At 40.7% G+C, this 23,806-nt stretch overlaps 2 protein-coding genes across 4 annotated transcripts in view; both read left to right on the top strand.

Moving 5' to 3' along the window:
• The window catches only part of LOC124172866, a 128,468-nt gene that overhangs the window by 49,060 nt on the left and 55,602 nt on the right, over positions 1–23,806 (top strand). For all 3 annotated transcript variants that reach the window (XM_046552365.1, XM_046552367.1, XM_046552366.1), the window contains 2 exons: positions 8,121–8,210; positions 19,482–20,034. In XM_046552365.1, the coding sequence (XP_046408321.1) occupies positions 8,121–8,210; positions 19,482–20,034 (643 nt within the window). The remainder of the gene's footprint in view (positions 1–8,120; positions 8,211–19,481; positions 20,035–23,806) is intronic.
• LOC124172867 (NADH dehydrogenase [ubiquinone] 1 beta subcomplex subunit 9-like) lies at positions 2,344–2,741 on the top strand. Its single transcript, XM_046552368.1, has one exon. It carries the CDS (start codon positions 2,383–2,385, stop codon positions 2,650–2,652), a length of 270 nt encoding a protein of 89 aa, XP_046408324.1. The 5' UTR covers positions 2,344–2,382; the 3' UTR covers positions 2,653–2,741.

Genomic DNA, 23,806 nt, shown 5'->3' on the forward strand with positions numbered 1-23,806 from the left:
GACAATGATCTCGTCAAATCCTTATTGTTGCGTGAAAATGTCCGAGTTATTGCCAAGTGTCTGGCATTTGCGGTAAGAGTTGACTTTCTTCTTTAATTGAAATAACCCTTAGGGAAAAAACTGTTGGATTTTAACAGTTACTGTTGGGTTTTATCAGTTAGGCCCAGCGCACACGGAGCGACTCTTTTGTGACCACAGTTGGGAATCAGTTGCGTCTGCAACCAGTTTGCAACTGAAACAAAACTTCTGTCCGCACACGGGTGTAATGACAAAGGGCTGGTTGTAAATCAGTTTCGTCTATTGTGCAATCAGTGGAGTGTTTATTTAGTGCGGTCCGTGTTGTTTTTTAGCCCTTGCCTTGGCCGTCAGCGCTTACTAACACTGAGTCAGGAGAAGAAGACGCTGTGAACTATTATCAATACCAAAGACGTTATATAATTTGCATTTGTTCGGGACTTCATGCTTCTCTACTCCTCCAACGAGCTTCATGTTGACTTCTTGATCATTCAATTTGAGATCGACACCGTACGGCCATCAAAATACCACCAAAACACCACGTGGTCTCGTGCAACTGAAGTCTGCAACGCAACTGCAACCGCGGGCCCACGGTTGCATGTGACTGGTTTCAGATTGGTTTGAGATCGTCAAAAACCAGTCGCGTCGTGTGCGCCTCCCCACTCAAATACATTGTCGATGTCACAAAACAGTTGCGTGCGCAACTGGTTTGCAACGGTAGTTGTAAAACAGTCACACCGTGTGCGCTGGGCCTTACTGTTGGATTATAACTGATACTGTTGGATTTCAACAATTACTGTTGGGTTTCATCAGTCACTGTTGAATTTTCTACAGTTACTGTTGGATTTTCTGCAGATACTGTTGGGTTTCATCAGTTACTGTTGAATTTTCTACAGTTACTGTTGGATTTTCTACAGTTACTGTTGGATCTTCTACAGTTAATGTTAGATTTCAACAATTACTGTTGGGTTTCATCAGTTACTGTTGAATTTTCTACAGTTACTGTTGGATTTTAACAGTTACTGTTGGATCTTCTACAGTTACTGTTGGGTTTCATCAGTTACTGTTGGGTTTCATCAGTTACTGTTGGATTTTAACAGTTACTGTTGGATTCAACAGTTGTCCCAATTAACTGTCGAAATTTTCAACAGTTTTTTCGCTAAGTAAAACGGGGCTCGAAGCACATCAAGGGCTCCAAAAAGTTTTCGGAGATGCTGCGATAGGTTAAACAACGTGCCGTGATTGGTCCCGTTGCTTCAAAGACGGTCATTTTAACGTTGTCTACCGTCCGCATGAATGAAGACCAAAAACGTTCGGAGACGCTGAAATGGAGGCATTGCTCCATGCCAAACTCAAGAAGACCCTGCTTCAGCATTAGGAGTTGCTCGCCAAGAAAATGGGAGAAATTAGATTTCGACTACTTTCGGGAGAAAATGTATACTGTACCCTATGAAGCAGTGAGCCATGTCAGAAGAGTTTGCAGTTTGTATAAGAGATGTATAGTGAGTCCTCGTTTAGCGTCACTTACCGTTCCTGAAAAATGTGACGATAAACAAAATGACGTTAATCGAAGCATAATATCCCATAAGAAACAATGTAAAGAGTGAATATCGGCTCCTAGACCTCACAATTCCTACGCGAAAAAAAATGTTAGCGTATCAAATCTGGGGCATTTTTTTATGGTGGGAATGCCAAAGTATCGCATAAATACAAGTTCCTGTCTTCATCGACGACAATAGCAGCAGTGACGTAAATCCTTCTCCATTTTTGTATCTTCCAGCATTTGCTTTTCGGCTTCGCTATGGTGGTCGCCCGGGCGAGCATCGCCTGGGCATCATCATCGCTTAAACATCGTCGCAGTTACAGGAACCAAAATTATTGTGAACTCGGCAAAAAAAGTGACGACAAAATCTCCGAGTTCTACACGGAAAAATGCCTTGATATCACTTTTTAGGTTCCTGAAAACCAGTATGTCAAGTAAAACCTTGCGCAATTACATAAGAATTCATTTTTCAGAATTTTTTGCCAAACCGTAATCGCAATTAAGAATAAACACACCGTTTTACACTTTGCTTAGACTGACTGTATTACCGCCGACAAAATGAACAACCTGCAACGCCCGCCGCTTTGCTTTTTTTGGAGCGAAATTTAAAAGACTTGACGTTATCGCGAAGCGCAGGTGCGATAAACGAATGACGGTCTCAAAATGTTCGTGACGTTATTGCGAAATGCCGTTAAACTGGGTGACGTAGAACGAGGACTCACTGTGTAAGGAATTTGGAGTCGTTCTATTATATGCAGCCTGCCTTTTGTTATCATGCTGTTGTATTGCATGAGCGTTTTTATGGACACAAAGATGAAAAAGACATGAGAGTGGCGAAGGAACTTCTTGTAAAAGGGGAACGAGATTTATTTAAGAACAGTCATTGGCAGATGAGAAGATTCGCCAGGTCTCCAGGTGGATCTGCATTTGGTCGTACTGTCGTGCCTCCTGATTGGGTCCTTGAATATTGGTCTCCTCAAGAAATAGCTGCTTACCCTGACTATTTTGCTCGAAGAGAGCAGAGGAAAAAGGAATACACTCAATGGTGGGAAAAGCAGTATGGGAAGCCCACGGAAAAGGATTCTCATCATTGATATTTTAGAACATGTTTATTGTCTTTGTAATGGCAATAGTTTGAAAGGTATTGTAGGAATATTCAATTAATAAATGTATGAGTATTTCCAAGCGCTTGCATGCGATAGGAATGATTCAAAAGTCACTTGAGTTTCTTATGATTTGAAGCTGAGGGACGTTGAGTGACGTTTTGTCAACTATGTAAGCACTAAGCTTATAGGAAGGGCCAGGTTTGTAGAAGACAGAATGAGATGACAAGTCTGGTTCCACACGTTTAATTGTCACAAGCACAGGTACAAACTCCCCCTCCGAGATACAGCATAAGACTCCTCGTGTCCATTCCCTCCAAGAGGCTTCCTTCCGTGTCGCGTCCGTCCCGTGACCCTCTCGGCGTCCTCCTATTGGCCGTAAAAGGCCGCATGATAATGCATTTCATACGCGTTCCCACGCCAAGATACTGCAACGTGTTACGGCATAAAGTGTTGGAGAAATACGCGGAGACCAATTCCCACGAGAGAGCAAGTTGCAAGTTGTTAATCGGAGTAGGGTGTCATATTAGGGTGTCCCAAAAAAACCGAAAGTTTGAAAGTTGAGGGGGCATTTCCATTTTCCTATGCGAATGCATGAAAAAACATCCCATAAAAATTTTCAGCCCAATCGGACAATATTTGACCCTGCCGAAACGCATTCAAAGTTTGAATTTTTGAGTTTTCCAGATTTCATGCAATGTTGCCTACCCTGCAGGAGGCTCGAGTGTTAAAAAACAACCAATTTTAAGTTCAAACCATCTCCTCTAGCTCTATAGTCGTTGACAGCAACACTTGAGTCAAAATGAGCTTCATAGCCACAACTCGGTGTGTTTATAAGTCCCGCTCGCCGTTGCGGCCGCCAGGCGCCAGTCGAGTGCATATTGCCCCGCCGTGTCGCGTTGAGATTCGAGTTATGCGCTTTCAGAACATCGCTCTGTTTATGTTAAAAGTATCCCGGCTTAGTCTATAAGTCACTCATGGAGTTTAGTGTGGTGCACTAACTGATAACGTGAGGTATTGTCGTGTGTTTCGAGGTCGAGGCTGTTTCGGCGGTGGCCAGAATGAGCGTGAAGTCGAAGGGTACGCCTGTTATGCGAAGTGCGACAAGTGTTTGGTTGGTGGGTAATCAGTCCAAACATTTTCCCGGCAATGGTAAACTCCCAACGCTGCGTGAAGTTCTCAAATTTTTCTTTTACAACCTGCACTGTTCTCCAGGATCGATGTCAGCGGCAGATGCAGCAAGGATTTCAATCAAAGAGTTACTTCTTGTGTGGGGAAAGTCTAATATTCCTACGCAGGAGGTTCGAGCAGCCATTAAGAAGCTCCTGACAGCTTACGAGAACTACCCTGCCCTTGGGAAAGACAAAAATAAAACTAGTGAGAAGTCAGTGTCCGCAAGAGAGGAATTCAGCAAAGTGCTCGACCGTCTGTTTGACATCGGCTGCAAAGACGCCCTCTCAAACATTACTGTGGAGGAGGACAAGTTGAATACATATCTATGAAAACTGATTGAAAAGGATAAATGGCGGGTATTGATATAAAGTGGTGTAAGCGTTTAGAAAACCGTAAGAGACTTCAAGAAGAGGATTTTTGAAGGAAAAAACGGCATGAGAAAAAAAAGGAAATATTGGATGAGAAAGTGGACCTCGTTCGACAGATGTCTGCGGAGAGTACGACAAGCTCGTCGGATTCGGAAGAAAGTAATTTTTTCCGGGTGCGGGAAGGGTGACCAATATGGCGAAAGAAAGGGAGAAATAACATTTTGTTACTTTTACAGAATTTGAAATGCGGACAATGTCCGGAAAGCGCCGTAAAGTAAGTATAATGTCCGACAGCCTTGTGACTGCTTCCCTAGACGTCCTCTGCCGCTGGGGCTATGATAGTCCAGGCTGTCGCCAATGCGACAGCATCTGCATTGGTTTTTAAAGGGGATGAAATCCATTTAGTATCTTCCAAATCTCATCTACATAGAATGAGAGTGAATAAAAGGACCGAGACGGTAAGGCTTATCAAGCAAGACTTTCACCCTCAAGTTCCTTTAGCAGTGCACTGGGATGGGAAATTACTTCCAAGCAATGAAGACGACAAGAGGCTGTTTGAAGGATATTTCAAATGTAGATGACATTATCAAATTTTGTATTCTTCAGATGCAGGTTCGTAAATGGTAAATGTCAGGATGTTCAGGGTGATTTAAAGTCCATCCTCAGGATTAGTATTTAAAATTATGCCCCATATTATTTTAGAACCACCATCCTCGAGACGACTACAAAGAACTTTTGGAGTTGTGTATAGTGTGGTTGGGTGGTGTGGTTCCCAAGAAAGAGAAGTATGTGGTTCGCCCCCCCAGGCCCAACTGACAAATCACGGTGGATGAATAAGGAGCTCTACGCTTTTAAAACGTGGATTTTTGGCAAGCAATTGCGTTTGTCGACACATGACAGTGACAATTTATTCAAATTGTGTTGCTTCATTGCAATTGCATTTATGAAACATTGGTACACCTGTCCCGTGGCAGTGAGCGCTCCGAGAATGGATCTTGAGCTACTTAAAGTCCTTGGTCGGAAGAAAGACCCTCACTACGCAGCAGCTTTGGCCAAGTTTTGTAACCATTTATGGTTAAAACTTTCGAAAACTTGAATTGTATGGCCCTCTTCGATGAAATGGTTTCTGACGACGAGAAAAGAGACATTGCGGAAGCAATGACTCTTTTCTCGTCGTCAGAGACAATGAGGGGTCTGATGATGACGCATCTCGGGCTACTCTTCCGCCTAATCGACCTATTAGTGAGCTGACTCTCGCTGACTTCGCTTCGAAAAATTCTGTGAAGTTTTTCAAAATTATTGGTATTTCGCCGACATTTTTTTTTGCGAGATCCGTGCGCATGGAAAAGTGACGTAGACTATAAGAAGGGCCTATCTATAGTTCAACACCTTAAGGTTGTTAATGATACTGCAGAGAGAGGAATTCAATTAATAAAATATTTTCTAGTCAAGAAAAAATTGACAAATGATGAGGCTCAGAGGCAACATCTGTTACTAGTTTTTTAGCGGCATAGGAAAATTATGAAAAAAGTGGCAAAAAACTCTAGTTTTTCATATTGCTTGTTGTTCACAGTGCATTTGTATCCGCATTGTGACAGTATAATAATAAGAGAGCATTTTCTTACAGAGGTTTCTAATTTTAAATCCTCCAAGACCCTTAGAGCTAGGCAACATTGCATGAAATTTGGAAAACTCAAAAATTCAAACTTTGAATGCGTTTCGGCAGGGTCAAATATTGTCCGATTGAGCTGAAATTTTTTATGGGATGTTTTTTCATGCATTCGCATAGGAAAATGGAAATGCCCCCTCAACTTTCAAACTTTCGGTTTTTTTGGGACACCCTAGTGTCATATTCATACACGAAGGATGGATCCCACATGAGAGGTTGCTACGTGTTATGAGTTTCAGATGCTGGACCCATCACTCGAACGTGACTCTGCGATTCTTCCAGTACCCCGAGAGCGAAACCGAGCTGACACGAGACGGTGAGCGACACCCTTACAACTATGAAAAACAGCTCCATCGTCAAAAAAAAATGAAATGTGTTCTTCATCGCATCATGACTAGTGAGGAATAATGGATTTATTACAGAAACTTAACATGTTGCGTACGGATGGCCAGAATTCTTGTCATTTTTTTCCCGAACGTTCCGGACGGATGACGAAGATTCTCGTCATTTAGGCACGTCAACCTAAACAATTTTTAAGCGTACTATACATATTCGTTAGTACATTTTCAGTTGTTGTTCGTTATTCATAATGAATTGATGCATCATAACGTTTCATTGGGTAAATTTATATTCTAAACATTAGCTTTTTAACCATGTTTAAACCAAAGGCATTACGCCCTAATAGGCACATATTACCCAGAATGGCGTTCCTAGGAATTGAAATACCCCGGTACGCAACGCGTTAAAAGAGAAGAAAGTCTTCAGGACTGTGTGGTCATCGCTCTATGTTGTCCGTTTGGCCGATATTCACGCTGCGACGGTTATGCTGTGTGTTTAGCGGGATCAGGTCGGTATTATTTACTATGAACTGTCAAAACCAAACAAAACCATTACTGGAGAATGGTATATTATATTTATATTATATTATATTATTTATGTTTATGTGGATAAACCACAGCCGGATAATCGAGAGCGTGCTCTAAGTGTAGTCAGGCTTACAAAATCTTTAAAATAAGGATTACAGTGTGCCCTCGTTTAACACGTTCCTTGCTCATGACGTAGCGTCTACGTCATGGCTTTAAAAAAAATGATATCATTTTATGCATAGTATTTAGTGACTGAAAAATTATTCTAATTATGCTGGTCAATTTCTGATTTGTAAAACAATATCTTTCATTGCAAGAATTCTTCGATTATACAAATTTTCCTTTTCATTTATAAACCAATGTATATCATTACAAAATCTTATCCAGAGGATATCATATCGTTCAGTATAATTTTTCCATCATAGGGAGCAACACTTTTGCTGGAAATATTGGTAATACTCGCAATATTTTCTTTAGAGCAATAAAACATTCAAAATTGTGAGCTGTCAAAACCCAACAAAACCATTACTGGAGAGTGGTATGGACTCCAACTGATGCGATTTAGCTGAGTACCGTGTGAAAAATGGCCACAATAGGAGCAGATGCACGGCTAAGTGATTCTACACCATGAAAATGCCCGATCTCATGTTGCCAAACCCTTTAAAAGCTACCTGGAAACACTCAAATGGGCAGTCGTAACCCACCCACTATATTCATCAGATATTTCGCCGTCAGATTATCACTTGTTCGGTTTAAAAGGCACATGGACAGGCTGATGCAATTTCGCTCACATGAAGAACTCAAAAAATGGCTTGATTGGTGGACAGCCTCGCAAGATGAACAACTTTTCCCGTAATGGTATTCATGCTCCTAATATGATGTATTACTTAAACATGACAAGATACGTTGATCCTGTCATGTTTAAGTATAATTGACGGTTTTTTTATAATGTATAATACAGTAAAACCTCTATGCAGTGAACCTCTTTACATTGAATTTGAATTATAAGAAATCACATCGTTTTCTCTCGAATCATGGTAAAAATCACAATAGCACTGGCTTTGTGTTATTATTAAATAAAAAATGTATGCTCACTTATGCATGCATGTTTGTTTAAACACATAAATATAATGGTTTAAAAGACAGTAGTGCTTTTCATTTCCGGAGTATATGAAAAAATGGTGCCCATCACTGAAACCTCTCTATGGCGAACCTCCATGCATCAAATTGCCCAAATTTTGGTCCCCTCCATTACGATGTGAAGAGGTTTTACTGCACTTCAAATGATTCATTTGTATCAATGTAAAAAAAATAAAGTTGTGATTTCATTAATAAAACAGCAGGGACTTAGTAACGTGCCTAATATGATGTATTTATTGCTAGGGACATTGTGGCGATCTCCCAGGATGGTGGAGTTCCTTGGTCCAGGACTGGCAGGGATGGTGACGACAAAGGAATGGGCCACCTCACAAAGTAAGTACATAATCGTTATTTTAAAGACTTTGTAAGCCTGACTACACTTACAAGGAGACATCGCCAAAGTGATGTTTGGGATCTGGATGTGGATGTTATTTTCTAAAACCATATAGGTAAGATAGAAAAAGTGTCACAGCTTTCTTCCACATAGGCCCGGGTTCGAGAGATATTCGCTTGTAAAGATTTCGCGCAGCATGACGTCCCTTGAGTAATCGCTAACCTCTTACTTACGGCCGTGTTTTTCTCTCTTCTAATTTTTGAAATCACCGTTACATTTTATCCCCATTCGTTTTATATAGTTACTTCGCGATTTTTTAAATTTAATATCAATTTATGGATTTTAAACGAAACTCCGAATTATGCCTTACCGTGGCGATTACTCAAGGGATGTCATGTTGTGCGAAGTCTTTGCAAGCGAATATCTCTCGAACCCGGGCCCATGTGGAAGAAAGCCGTGACTCTTTTTCTATCTTACCTTTCAGTTAATAACATCCGTATCCAGATCCTGAACATCACTTTGGCGACGTCTCCTTGTTAGCCCCCCATTGTCCCTATCTTGGATCCGCCCCAGCGATTCAGCACGGTCGCCGGTTTCAAACCAGTCGGTACGGTTCCCACTCCTTCCCAAACAGGTCTAGGGCGTTAGTCCCCTAACCTGTAGTCGATATCCCGGGTTCGAGTCCCAATGTCGGCAATATTATTTGTCTCTTCTAATTTTTGAAATCACTGTTACATTTTATCCCCATTAGTTTTATTTAGTTACTTCGCAAATTTTTTAATTTAATATCAATTCACGTGCAAGTAATTAACTACGTCCTCTAATTCGCGTGGTAGGGCACAACACGGAGTTTCGTTTAAGATCCATAAATTGATATCTAAATAGCAAATTATCCAGGACGCCAACCCGCTAACCGAAAGGTTTTCAAGGATGCACAAAACAGTGGAGCGGTAAACACCGTGACAAAGAAAAAGGTTTTGAAAGTTGTTCTAAAGGGTGCCCTTAGCAAAAAAACCTGTTGAAAATTTCAACAGTTAATTGGGACCACTGTTGAATCCAACAGTAACTGTTAAAATTCAACAGTAACTGATGAAACCCAACAGGAATTGTTGAGATCCAACAGTAACTGTAGAAGATCCAACAGTAACTGTTATAATCCAACAGTAACTGTAGAAAATCCAACAGCAACTGTAGAAAAGCCAACAGTAACTGTAGAAAATTCTAGGGATGAGTCGATTCCAAATGTCGATTCTCGATTCCACCGATTCTCGGGCACGGAATCGGAATCGAGAATCGATCGCCTAAAGTCGATTCCGATTCCATCGATTCCAGGAAGATAAATGTTTTGAGCATAGACTATAAGTTTGGGGCATAAATGCTGCCACACACCTAAGCGGCCGCGGTGTCAGCCTTGCCCGCGCGGAGGATACGCCCCGCACGCGGGTGCTGCGACGAACATACCTAAGCGGCCTCGGAAACATGAAAATGTCGGCAAGAGCGACAAACCGACGAACCCTGAAATACCTCGTGTTATGAGCATCTCTAAGAGAAAAAAAATTGGAAACCACGGGATCGGGAAGCAAGGCATGCGTTTTCCGTCCTTTTATTAACCGCTGGTCACGGCAAATCAAATTGTTACGATTATGAATCACATTCGGAGAATTCATCTGGACCACCAATTTTAAAGTATAATAGATCGAAATATATTTTTTTACTTTCGAATGATATTTGAAGTCTGATGATAATAAAAACGTGCAGAGAGCGAGTTTTTCTGTGAAAGAAGTTTCTTATAAATACGCGCTGAGAGCGGTTTTTTTATATAAGTAACTTTTTTAGACTAACACGCGCCTGCGTCAATAATAAAAAAAATTAGACACATTCGCGTTTGTATAGCCCAGTTTCATCAATGCAACCCTTGAGGAAGTTTATACTTGCTTGGCATAAGCCGCCGCGGCCTCCGGGCGGACTCGACAGGTTGCGTTCGGCCGCCACCGCGCACCCGCCAGGCTGCTCTGGTATGTATCGACGCCATGAACGCTACATTATTGTTTAGCCACCGCGGCCAAACGAGAATGTAGCCACCGCGACTTTTGTTATTTTTAGGGATGGTCGGATCGGATACCTCGGATCCAAATACCCGCGGATATTGCCCTTCATCGGATCCAAAGTCGCGGAAGACGTCGGATCTGGATCCGAAATTTTAAATACAGTTAACTCTTGATTTTACGAAGTCAGTGGGACCGGAAAATTGGCACTTCGTAAAATCGAGTTTCGTAAATTCAAACCTTTTTCATAAGTCACGAAAAAAATGTTCGCTTTTGTTTCTTCCGCCGTTTTTTGTCTTTAGTGGTCTTATTTAAATGTTTTCGGTGGTTATTCTCGGTATAATTCATAGAAAAGGGTTTTTGCTATCGATTTATGATGTGAAAAATCGTTAAATAATTATACCACCATAAAATTCCCATTTTTGTTCATACTTCAACATCAACGATCGCTAAAGAAATTCCCGACCAGTTTAGAAAACGTAATCAAATAATGAATTGCAATGTTTATTATAAGAATTAAGAGTTATAAATTTGTGGTTAGGAGCCAATAGCTACTATTAAGTATGCAAAAGATAGATATTTGTTTCTGACACTCACGGAATTTTAGCGGCAGCCGGCCTAACCGCCATTTATGTCGCCCTCTATCGCTCAGTGACGAGAAAAAAAAGAAAAACAAGGGTCTTAGCCCTTTTCCAAAATAACCTTCGTAAGTTAATATTTCGAGTTACTTCGTATTTTTAGCAGAATGTGCTCTATTTTCACTGAGATTCAATTACGATCATAAATAACGTAGGATGTGATTATCTTCTGGCTAATATTTGAAGTAAATTCTGTTTGAGTTCTCCGTCCGACTACTGTGTTCCATCATCTTCGCAGACGTTGCCATAAAAGACTTAATTCTTCATCAGGACTGTATTCTTCATACCGGGTGTGAGGTGACCTGTTCATATAGTATGTTTCTCTCCTTTTATGCCGACAGGAGCAAAGTTCCAACCGGAAAACGACAGGAGAAACATCTTACAGTATCGGAGAAATATAGATAGAAACGTTATTATCCACATTGATTGTTTTCCTACAAGAGACGTTTTATCATTTCTCAACGTGGTTAAGTATTGGTTCGCTAGCGTGAATTCCCAAAAAATGACACGCAAAAACCTGTACCGTCACCTCATTTAGTTTTCGTGTTCCTTTCTCCGCCGTATTGAAAGTTAGGCAAAGGATCATTGACATAGAGAAAAGATTTTCTTAGTTTTAGCACTAAAAAATAGTCGCGCCATAATCGTAAATAAATATAGTGTGGAAAGAGCAAAGAAATTAATTTCAATTGAAAAGTCAGCTGAGAAGAAGAGAGACAATTATAAGCGCGGCACCATTTTCCCGATAGTGGAAGATACTTCTTCCCCCTCCCTCCGGTTAATAACTTCCCCCCGTTGCAGGTAAAGATGAACCATGCCCTTCTCCACAATCGGGGAACGTTCCCAGTGGGTGGGGTGAATAAGAGTGGGATGGGGATTGCCTGAGGGAAGAAGGGTGGTCAGCACAAGGACTGGTGAAGGGGGCAGGACAAAGAAGGGTGGGGAAATGGCCTTCAGCTCTGCCTCAGTCTACTTTTGGGGGCCGTATTTTTTTGCGACGCACACAAGCTCAGTCTCCTTAGGGAGGGAGGGAATGGGAAATGCTGGGGAAGGAGGGGTTTGGGATGCGTAAGGTGGGTGTCAGCAAGATCAGCCAAAGGCGGCAGGAGGGAAGGGACGGCTTTGGAAAGACAGAACCCCAGCATGGGAGAACGGGGAAGCGCGTGAGAAGAAAGTTCATGGTTAGACTTGGAAGTGCGTCTTCATTACGAGAAGCCTGAAATATAAATTGGCGGTAAATAGAGCCCAGTACTTAAGATATTTAAGTTGTTCATTCACAAAGGCCAATATATACACGAAAAGATATTATGGCGTGGATTGCATGTATCAACGTCCATTTCGGGATGTTATTAATTTCTGTTCCCATTTATAAAAATAGCAAATAGATTTGAAAGAATGATAATCATGAATAAAAATATCTAAATCGATATCCAAACGCACATGAGCAAAATAGATGAATGTATACATACCGATCCATCGCAAGTAATACCGCTCAAGCTTCTTCCGGTATAGGACTTTAAAATTCTGGATAATGCCTTGGTCCAAGGGCTGGGACTTGCTAGTCGAGTTCGGGGGTAAAAAGAGGACTCGAACATTAGCCAATTTTAGATCTTCCACGTATTTATGAACGGTGGCATTATCCATTATTAAAACAATTTTGCTGTTCTCTCCAGCAATTTTTCTCTGTAGACGTATAACCGTTTGCTGGAAAATTTCTCGGGTCATCCAGCTGTTTTTATTTGCATGGTAAAAAACGGGGAGGGCTTCCAATTTTACATGTTTTAAGCACCGTGGCCTTTCAAATTTCCCAATGACAACGGGCTTATTTTGTCCGTGCCCGTTTGGTTGACGCACAGCCCCACAGTAACACGCACTTTACTCTTTTTCCCCCATGGCACCTTTGCCCTTTGAAACCCAGGGTCGCGTCAGGTAATGCATTAAAAATAGCCCAGTTTCAGGGGCCAGCGAGGGTGAGCTCGTCGAGGAAAGGGTCCCGGATTAGGGACCCTTCGAAGTGCTTCGGCGAAAAGTAGTCAAGTAGTCTTCGAAGTACGTTCACAGCAGTGCAAAGGGTTAATTGGGGGTGTACGAAATACTCCGCGCGACCTTCCTGACATGTTAAACTACGAATTATTGTCGATGCTATGTTTACGAACAGGCACGTATATAGGGGCATAATGCCAGCCGCGATATTTTAACTTAACTCCTACTCCCCCTAAATTCCCACAGTGAGGTTTTTGGCGACCCATTTCTCTCCAAAGTTGCATTATCATTTACGATTTTGCACTTTTGATGGACCACAGTTGGAAGCGCTGATTTTTTAGCTACTTACGCCGGAGTAACTAGTTTTGTTGACAAATTTTTCGCCGTAGTTCGTATAAACGAATGCCATTTGCTCCTAGGGACCGAGCCGAGGTTCGTAAATTCAAAACATTTCGTATAATCGAAACTTCGTATAATCGAATAGCGCCATGTATTTAGCATAGGCTTTTCACCGGGACCGCAATATCACTTCGTATAATCGAAAACTTCGTAAAATCCTGCTTCGTAAAATCAAGAGTTCACTGTAATAGCTTCAGTGAATGCAACGCCCCATAAGAGTGGAAAGATTTCCGATTCTCTCTTCGAATGCGCCGTCGCATGCGATTCTTGTCCTACTCATGAACTGTTTTGTTTGAAAGCTCTCGCAGAGGTTGCAAGTAGAATTTCAGCCGTGGCCAGGATTTTCAGCATTTCAAAAGTAACTATGTCGCAGATTTAAGAAAACCACCCTCGGCCGTCCATCAGCCCGTGCCTCTGTTGTTTTTTTTCGCATCCGAAATCACACGGACCAAAAATCATTGTCTTCTAAGGAAAATATCAAATCACACGAAAACAATTGAAGCGTGTTTCATCCCTACCTCGTCTCACCAACTGACCTTTTGTGGCCTACCTGCTTCAATTCTCCGTTTCTAGACTACAAATGCTAGGAGAGTGACTTTCTGGGAAAGTTTTAAAATTAGTTTAAAACCCATTATTTAGTGCCCGGTTTTTTCAACAATTTTTCCCCCTGGTTTTGGATCCCCCCCCCCAATTGAAATTCCTGGCTACACCACTGCTCCTCTCCTTCACACGCTTTTGATGCCCACTCCTTCCTCATGCTGAGCGGTTGAGCACCTTGTCGCACGTGACGTTAATACCGTTTTAAATACTTTTAATTGTGTTGCTGATTGCGCAGTTGCAATTTAATTTAATGATGCACCGATAAAAATGTCTTTCATTGTGTATAAACATTTTCATTAACAGGAGAACCAATGAATGCAGTGTGCGTGTACTATGGCGTAAATTATTGCGAGGATGTGCTAAATCCACCTCACCATACTGAAGCATTTTCGGATGAAACACAAGTCCATATGCGATGAGAAAGTAAAATTCGGGGGAAACGCGTGTGAGGAAAATTTGAATTCAGTCGATAGCAGGGGGGTAGCCAGGAATTTTGTTAAGGGGGGTCCAAAACCAGGGGGGAAAATTTTTACACAACAGGGTACAAAGGAGAGGTTTTCAAACTAATTTTAACGCCCTTCATAATAGAAAAAACTTCATTTTTCAGAGATTCATTTTTTTTCATTTTTGTAAATTCATGATTTTTAATATTTTGTTTATTTTTATGAAGGAAAGTAATTGTGTTTTTATATTTTGGGGGGTCCTCTCGCTACGCTACTGGTCAGTGGTTCATCCTAAGATTTTTCCTATTTTCATTTCCAAACCCAAGCGTAACAGTTTAGGCCCTGAGTATGTAAAGATGTTTTTAAAAAACAACTTGAAAGCCCATAAAAAAATTTTTAATTTATAAAAATATTAAAATGTGTATGAAAATCTAAAAAGCATTCCATTGATTGTATGTACCCACAATAAACTTGAATAATGACTTTGTGAAATCGCAGGAATTTGAAAATGCATTTGGATTAGAAAATATCCGATTCGAAAGATCTGGCTCCAAAAATCCTGGATCTGTCCATCCCTAGTTATTTTATTCCATTCAATTCTTAAATTTTAATGACAGTAATACCACAGATAAATCAAAATTCCCACCTGCTATAAGGAGTAAGAATCGATGGAATCGGAATCGAGAATCGGGAATCGATTTGAAGGAATCGAAATTGGAATTGGAATCGAAAAAAAGTGGAATCGACTCATCCCTAGAAAATTCAACAGTAACTGTAGAAAATCCAACAGTAACTGTAGAAAATCCAACAGTAACTGTGGTAACTCCACAGAAACCGTAGAAAATCCAACAGTGACTGATGAAACCCAACAGTAACTGCTGAAGTCCAACAGTAACTGTAGAAAATCCAACAGCAACTGTAGAAAAGCAAACAGTAACTGTAGAAAAGCCAACAGTAACTGTAGAAAATCCAACAGCAACTGTAGAAAATCCAACAGCAACTGTAGAAAAGCCAACAGTAACTGTAGAAAATTCAACAGTAACTGTAGAAAATCCAACAGTAACTGTAGAAAATCCAACAGTAACTGTGGTAACTCCACAGAAACCGTAGAAAATCCAACAGTGACTGATGAAACCCAACAGTAACTGCTGAAGTCCAACAGTAACTGTAGAAAATCCAACAGTGACTGTAGGAAATCCAAGAGTAACTGTAGAAAATCCACAGTAACTGTAGAAAATCCAACATTAACTGTAGAAAATCCAACAGTAACTGATGAAACCCAACAGTAACTGCTGAAGTCCAACAGTAACTGTAGAAAATCCAACAGTGACTGTAGGAAATCCAAGAGTAACTGTAGAAAATCCACAGTAACTGTAGAAAATCCAACATTAACTGTAGAAAATCCAACAGTAACTGATGAAACCCAACAGTAACTGCTGAAGTCCAACAGTAACTGTAGAAAATCCAACAGTGACTGTAGGAAATCCAAGAGTAACTGTAGAAAATCCACAGTAACTGTAGAAAATCCAACAGTAAGTGTAGAAAATCCAACAGTAGCTGTAGAAAAGCCAACAGTAAGTGTCGTAACTCCACAGTAACTGTAGAAAATCCAACAGTGACTGATGAAACCCAACAGTAACTGCTGAAGTCCAACAGTAACTGTAGAAAATCCAACAGTAACTGTAGAAAAACCAACAGTAACTGTAGAAAATCCAACAGCAACTGTAGAAAAGCCAACAGTAACTGTAGAAAATTCAACAGTAACTGTAGAAAATCCAACAGTAACTGTAGAAAATCCAACAGTAACTGTGGTAACTCCACAGAAACCGTAGAAAATCCAACAGTGACTGATGAAACCCAACAGTAACTGCTGAAGTCCAACAGTAACTGTAGAAAATCCAACAATGACTGTAGGAAATCCAAGAGTAACTGTAGAAAATCCACAGTAACTGTAGAAAATCCAACATTAACTGTAGAAAATCCAACAGTAACTGATGAAACCCAACAGTAACTGCTGAAGTCCAACAGTAACTGTAGAAAATCCAACAGTGACTGTAGGAAATCCAAGAGTAACTGCAGAAAATCCACAGTAACTGTAGAAAATCCAACAGTAAGTGTAGAAAATCCAACAGTAACTGTAGAAAAGCCAACAGTAAGTGTTGTAACTCCACAGTAACTGTAGAAAATCCAACAGTGACTGATGAAACCCAACAGTAACTGCTGAAGTCCAACAGTAACTGTAGAAAATCCAACAGTAAGTGTAGAAAATCCAACAGTAACTGTAGAAAAGCCAACAGTAAGTGTCGTAACTCCACAGTAACTATAGAAAATCCAACAGTGACTGATGAAACCCAACAGTAACTGCTGAAGTCCAGCAGTAACTGTAGAAAATCCAACAGTAATTGTTGAAATCCAACATTTTTTTCGCTGATGGTGGTGCCATTCCCATGTCAATGTTGCTAAGTTAGTGATTATGAAGGGGAGGGGAGGCTGATTTTAGCCAATTGCAAACTTAATTGTGCATTAAAATGAAAGTAAAATTTTGGTTTATATTAATGAAAAACTCAAAGTCATATTTATAAATAATGACCCCCATTGTGACGTCCGAAGGTCAAAAAATCAACAATACTGATAAATGAAGTGCAAAGCTGACTTGGGAACCCTCTAAAACCCATGGATCGACACCTTTGTTGGTAACCTATTTCCTATTCTTCTTGACTGTGACCTTACTGGGTCAACGGTCTTAATTTTTGTAAATAAAAGTGCTATTTCCAGTTTCCTTGTGTCTGAAAACTGTAACTGTGTCAGTTAATTGAACTGTATTATTGATTTTTGGACCTCCAATGTTCAAAATAACGAATTTACTAAATTGATTGTTTGAGGCGTAACTTGGTGAAAGCGATTCATTATTAAAATTAAAAAGAAGAACTTTGTGCTTTTGCATGAAATATTTATTTACACAACCATGGTTTCAACGTTAGACGTCATCATCAGGTGAACTCTACAGAGGTCCATCGTCGCATCGTTTTATACAAGGCTAGGAGGGGGAGGGAGGAAGGTAATTAGGTTGAACGGATTGGTCAACAGGACGGACTTAGAATAATCGGGACTGGGCTCTTAAAGCTTCATCTGTCGTCGCTATTGTCGCTGACGAGAAATTATTCTCATAGATGGCAGCGCTGTAGCTCGTCCAAAACATCTAGGGAGTTTTATGGTGAATGTACAGGAGTGATCTTTTTTCAGCAAACTTTCGTATATAGAAGCTACTTAAGTACGATCAATTTTCTTGAGATACCAAGTGCGATGTATAAGGAAATTTTTCTCGATGAAGTTTTTTGAATCTTTCGAGGGAAAGGACGAATTCCTTGCAGTAGAATTTACTTCGTTGACATTTCCATATCTATCCCTTAAGGTTTTCAGCCTCAAACTTTTCGACCACAACACAGTGGAAATGTTTATTGGAAGCTGCTATTCCTGTTGAAATAGGGCACTTTAAGCTAGCATATTAGATAGGGCCTTATCATTTTATCCTGTTCCTTCCGCCTCGATTAGTAAAACAACTATGACGTGCAATTATTTCCAGTCTAGCATTCACTTTCGTAGCATCACATATGCTATGAAACGGAGTTACCTGTTCACCACTTAGGAGCTGAATTTCACTGATAAACTGTTGAGATAAGTATTTACTGTTTATCCATGCAGTTTGTACTTCATTTTACGTTGTTGATTGACCTAATGAAATCCTAGCAGATGATATTTAATGATACAATAAATGCAAAGTTCGGGGGCCTACACTTAGGTTTTTCCACATTTCTATTGCAGGAAAGAAATAAAGTGTGTTAGAAATGCTATTCAAGGCTTGATTCGATATTTAAGGGATTTAAATTTGTTGTTTGGAGCCTCTTTTATAATATACGTTGATAAAATACTGTCACCTCTAGTCTGGGACTGTTTCATAGCATGATATATCTCCTTGAATCGGAATTACGTGCTTATAACTCAGAAGGTTTAATTCCACTGATAAGCTGTTGCAATAAGTATTAGCTATAATCTCATTCTGTAGAGTTTGTGTTTGATCTGTTTGAAGCCTAGCGGACGGAATGCAATGAGGTAGAGAATGTCATGTTCGGGGGCTTATTTCATGGTTCTCCACGCATTTATTTCATGGAACAAAGATTTTAAATTGTGAAAATAAGTTTCAGTGCTTAAGTCAGTATTTAAAAGATATAAATTCATATTGAGAGCCTTTTCCGCTAAGTCCTAACAAGGAAAATGAATAGGAGGACATGGGCGAGCTTTGGTGCTGTCATCTATCTATGTTTGAAACCATCGCCGGGGGACATTAAGGACGACATCGCTTGGCATTACCAGGGTTCGGGAGTTGCACTGGACTGGTCAACAGAGAAGAGGGACGGGGAAATAACTTAGTCATGCGGTAGAAAAAGTTAGGGGGAGGAGGCTCCCTTAGGGAGGGTACAAAAACAAAATCACTTTGATGACTGTTATCTAAAAAATGTCACAAATAACAATGTTAAATACAGTAGATTCCGTTTAATGGGTACACCGGTTATTTGAGGCAGCCGCTTAATTGGGGCAGATCTTGAAGAACAGAACCCAATAGAGGAATATCCCAGAGTATTCTCCGCTTAATTGGGACAGCATGCCTCTCTATTGGGCCATGAGTCGGCGACATAGACTCTATACTCGCGACGAAATTAAAATTTTTTGTTTTCAGAACAATTTTTTAGTATTTTCCTCCTTTGATTTACTCTTATTTTTCACAAATGCTTGTATTCTTGCCCTATTTTGATAGCTCTTGTTGTTATACTATCCGCAAGAGGATGGGACTTTTCTTTAATAGGACTTAGTGAAAGACATTCATTCAGCGTCGCCCGAGGCTGTGAATAATATTTTGAACTAAATTTTTATAATTCTTAAAAATGATAATAATTTAATAAACTCGCTGATTTATTAATCAAAGTAATTGTTTAATAAACTTATGTTGCATTATAAACGTTCTTTAGTCTTCCTTCTACCAATTCAAAGTTTCTAATGCCCGTATACGAGAGAGTTCGCCTAATTGGGGCAGCCGCTTGATTGGGGCAAAGTGCACGAGTCCCGATATGTCCCAATTAACTGGAATCTACTGTACTGCTTCCTTTCAGGGACGGCGATGTCACAGGCAAGGACAAAATGGCTATGTTCCTGCAGAAGTTTCGGGGGCAAATCCGCGTGATCACTGACCGTGTTCGCGCCCGAGACTACAGGACCCTGAGGCTGGGGGATGCCGCCTTCCGGATCGACAAGCTGGTGGATTCTGCTCTGTCCCAGAGTCGGAACAGGGGGGAATTCTGGGATAGGGTGCTGGAGGATCGCGAGGCGTTTGAGGAGAGGCTGAAGGAGGCTTACAATCCGGGGGAAGGTGGTTTGTGGAGGAGGAATCTGCCGCTGCCCATCGACTGCCTTCTGTTTGAGGGCGAGAAGGACGCATTGCGGGAGCTGGCGCGCTCTCCAGCGGAAGGGGGGAGCATCCTGGAGAATTTGGACAGGGTGACGCAGGACGTGAGTGGGGGCAGGGAGACGTGGGGGGCGAGATACGTGAGGGGATTCCCCCGGCCTCCCGAGGCAGGCAAAATGACGACGCCATTGGAAGAAGCCACCCTCACGCTGCGGAGGAGCAATTTGCCGAGGGATAAACTTCGAGCTGGGATAATAGATGTGAGTGGTATGCGTGCACTTGTTCCTAGATTTTATTTTCTTCTCCTCTTGACCTATATCATTTTAATCCGTCCATAATCCATTATAGGGTGGTTTCCTTCAACAAAGAAAAGTAAAGACATTGATTGCGATTCATTACCCACCATTACTGTATTCATATTACCGTGAGTTCTCGTTTAACGTCACTTACCGTTCCTGAAAAATGAGACGATAAACGAAATGACGTTAATCGAAGCATAATATCCCATATGAAACAATGCAAAAAGTGAATATCGGCTCCTAGACCTCACAATTCCTACGCGAAAAAATTTTAGCATATCATATCTGGGGCATTTTTTACGATGGGAATGCCAAGCTATGGCATAAATACGAGTTCCTGTCTTCATCGACGACAATAGCAGCACTGACGTAAATCCTTCTCCATTTTTGCATCTTCCCGCATTTGCTTTTCGGCTTCGCTACGCGGTCGCCCGGGCGATCGTCGCCTGGGAATCATCATTGCTGAAACATCGTCGCAGTTACAGGAACCAAAATTATTGTGAACTCGGCAAAAAGGTGACGACAAAAGCTCCGAGTTCTATACGGAAAAATTCCTAAATAACTTTTTAGGTTCCTGAAAACCATTATGTCAAGTAAAACGTTGCGCACCTTCCTAAGAATTCATTTTGAAGAAAATTCGCTAAAACTGTAATCGCAATTAACAATAAACACACTGTTTTACACTTCGTTTAGACTGACTGTATTACCGCCCACAAAACGAACAACCTGCAACGCCCGCCGCTTCGCGTTTTTTTCTTGCGTAACATTTAAAAGCCTTGACATTATCGCGAAGCAAAGGTGCGATAAACAAGTAACGGTCTTAAAATTTTTTCGTGACGTTATCGTGAAATGACGTTAAACGGGGTGACATAGAACGAGGACTCTCTTTGTTATTGTGATTCGTTACCAACCATTAGTGTATTCATAATATACAAATTATTTGGTTTTAGAAAGCCCTGTTTAGACGAATGGCAATGGTCAATTTTAACCGATTTTGAAAAAGGCCAGATTGGTGCCCATGTGATGCCACTCCACGTGACGTCACCTAGATTCTATATGAGTAGATAGGAGTTTTACATGGTCTGAGGTTACCAATGCATGCATGAAGCACAGAGCTCAGGGAAACATCTCATAATAATCACCTATTAAAACTGGCTAAGGTCGGAAAGTTTTCTTTGTTTGATAAGGTATTAATATTCCTTATTTAAGCCCAGCGCTACCAGCTAGCAGGGTACTCTGCTACCTAATAGCATCCTGTGACATATCAGCGCTCAAAGCCTTGCTAAGGTCACCTCACCTGCAGCAGCGGGAACCAGAACGACGTCACACGGAGTTTTCCCAGCATTCATACTTAGCCGTCGCATTTTCGTGCGCTTGAAATTTTTCACTTTTCATTTAATCGCGAAAAATAGATATTGTCATTTAAAAATTTAAAAGCATGAAATACGTACTCCAGGAGTAATAATCTTTCGATTTAGGCAGTAAAAAAATAATAGGAAACCACCTTATACTCCTGCAATGCATTCAATATGTGAATTTTAGCATGCATGTCGGTGCACATGCTTAGTAGAAGGTTTCCTCTATTATTCAGTCAGTTTGAATTGTGTTCACTGTGTTGAGCTCATATGTATCATATGTTTTAAAAGTGGAATATGTGAGAATTTAAGAAAAACTTTGGGTGCTGACGGGTTGACCCGTAAAACCTCTATGTAGTGAACCTCTTCACATCATAAACCTCCATATTTCATACCACCCCTAAGGTCCCGTCAGATTTACATGTAAATTTATATGCAAACCTCTTTGTACTGAAAATCTTTATCTCATAATACCTCCACTTGTCATACCAAGGAGACACCCCGGAGATGGCCTAACTACCTCCACAAATCATACCGAGACAACTAGAGACCATTAATGTAGCCGCAATCACCTACATGGAATGACGATAAATGTTGCGCTCAAATTTTTTTTCTTATTCACCTGAATTATGCTGTAATTTTCTCACTAATCATTAGTTGTGGCCATTTTGATCCATATGAAAGCATATTTAACAGTAAATAAGGAAAAACGTATCCAACTGTCCGAATCATTTGAAGTGACTGTTGAGTTAAGAGAAGTGGTTTTACTGTAATTACGACAAGAGGACCGTGGTAAGAAAATTACCAAAATATGGACTAAACGGTGTTTTTCAGTTTATGCAGGTTTACGTAAGTATCACAGAGTTATGACTGAAACTTAAAAGTTAAAAAATATATAATTTTCCAGATTGCCCCTTAGCGAAAAACTGTTAAAAAAACTGTTGAAAATTTCAACAGTTAATAGGACAACTGTTGAATCCAACAGTAACTGTTAAAATCCAACAGTAACTGTTAAAATCCAACAGTAACTGTTAAAATCCAACAGTAACTGTTAAAATCCAACAGTAACTGATGAAACCCAACAGGAATTGTTGAAATCCAACTGTAACTGTAGAAGATCCAACAGTGACTGTTGAAAATCCAACAGTAGCTGTAGAAAATTCAACAGTAACTGATGAAACCCAACAATAATTGTTGAAATCCAACAGTAACTGTAGAAGATCCAACAATAACTGTAGAAAATCCAACAGTAACTGTAGAAAATTCAACAGTAACTGATGAAACCCAACAGTAACTGTTGAAATTCAACAGTAACTGTAGAAAATCCAACTGTAACCGATGAAACCCAACTGTAATTGTTAAAATCCATCAGTAACTGTTGAAGAGCCAACATTAACAGTTAAAATCCGACAGTAACTGTTAAAATCCAACAGTAACTGATAAAACCCGACAGTTACTGTTGAAATCCAACAGTTTTTTCGCTAAGGGTGTATATGGAAGTCAACATTTTCGTTTGATGTGCGGCACGATAAAGTGGAAGGTCTTAATGATAGTAACACTAGACACCACAGTACGCCTACCGCATTTTATTTCAATGAGATACAATAACACCCAATGGAAATATTACAATGTCTAATTTTACCAGGAGGTCTAATAACTATAGTCAACCGGTTCCGCTTGAATGAAGGGAATTCATGATGGACTCAAAGCAAATGATTGTGTTGGGTACTGTAGGCTGCATTTTCCGGGTTTCACCGCGTCGTGGTTGCATTGGTGACAACAGTTTCTCCTGCATTCCAGCAGGCGTCTTCAGGTTGAAGTGATTATGCCGTGTTTTGGCCGCCGTTATATAGGCAGCCCAGTGGTGTAGGTTCGCCCTGATTGGTCGCCTTGCGGCCAATAGCGTGGGGGTATGGGGCGAAGAGTCTCTTCCATGTGCTGTGGAGTGCGTAGCTATCCTCTCGATTGAAATTATGAGGATGTTTGGATATTTCAATCGCCTCTCGGATGATCCTCGGAAAATATCGGGATTCTCTGGCGATAACTTTTGTTTCTTCCCAGTTGATGTCGTGTCCAGGTTCACTGAGAGTGTGCTCAGCCACAGCCGACAGATGAAATTGTTTGTTTTTCACCGCTCTTTTGTGTTCTTGAATGCGGCACTTCACAGCTCTCCCGGTCTGTCTGATGTATGACATACCGCAACTGAATTCAATTTCATAAACTCCTTCGCAGGCGTGAGGTGAGATACGATCCTTAGGAGTCGGAAGAAGTTCTCCAGTCTTCTTAACACAGTTGAAGCGTGTCGTAACGTCGAATTTTTTGAGGAGTCTCGCGATTTTTTTCACTGGTGCCAGCCACATAGGGGATTGTCGCATAAC

Source organism: Ischnura elegans (assembly GCF_921293095.1).
Source record: "Ischnura elegans chromosome 13 unlocalized genomic scaffold, ioIscEleg1.1 SUPER_13_unloc_3, whole genome shotgun sequence".
In the NCBI taxonomy this organism is placed as follows: domain Eukaryota; kingdom Metazoa; phylum Arthropoda; class Insecta; order Odonata; family Coenagrionidae; genus Ischnura; species Ischnura elegans.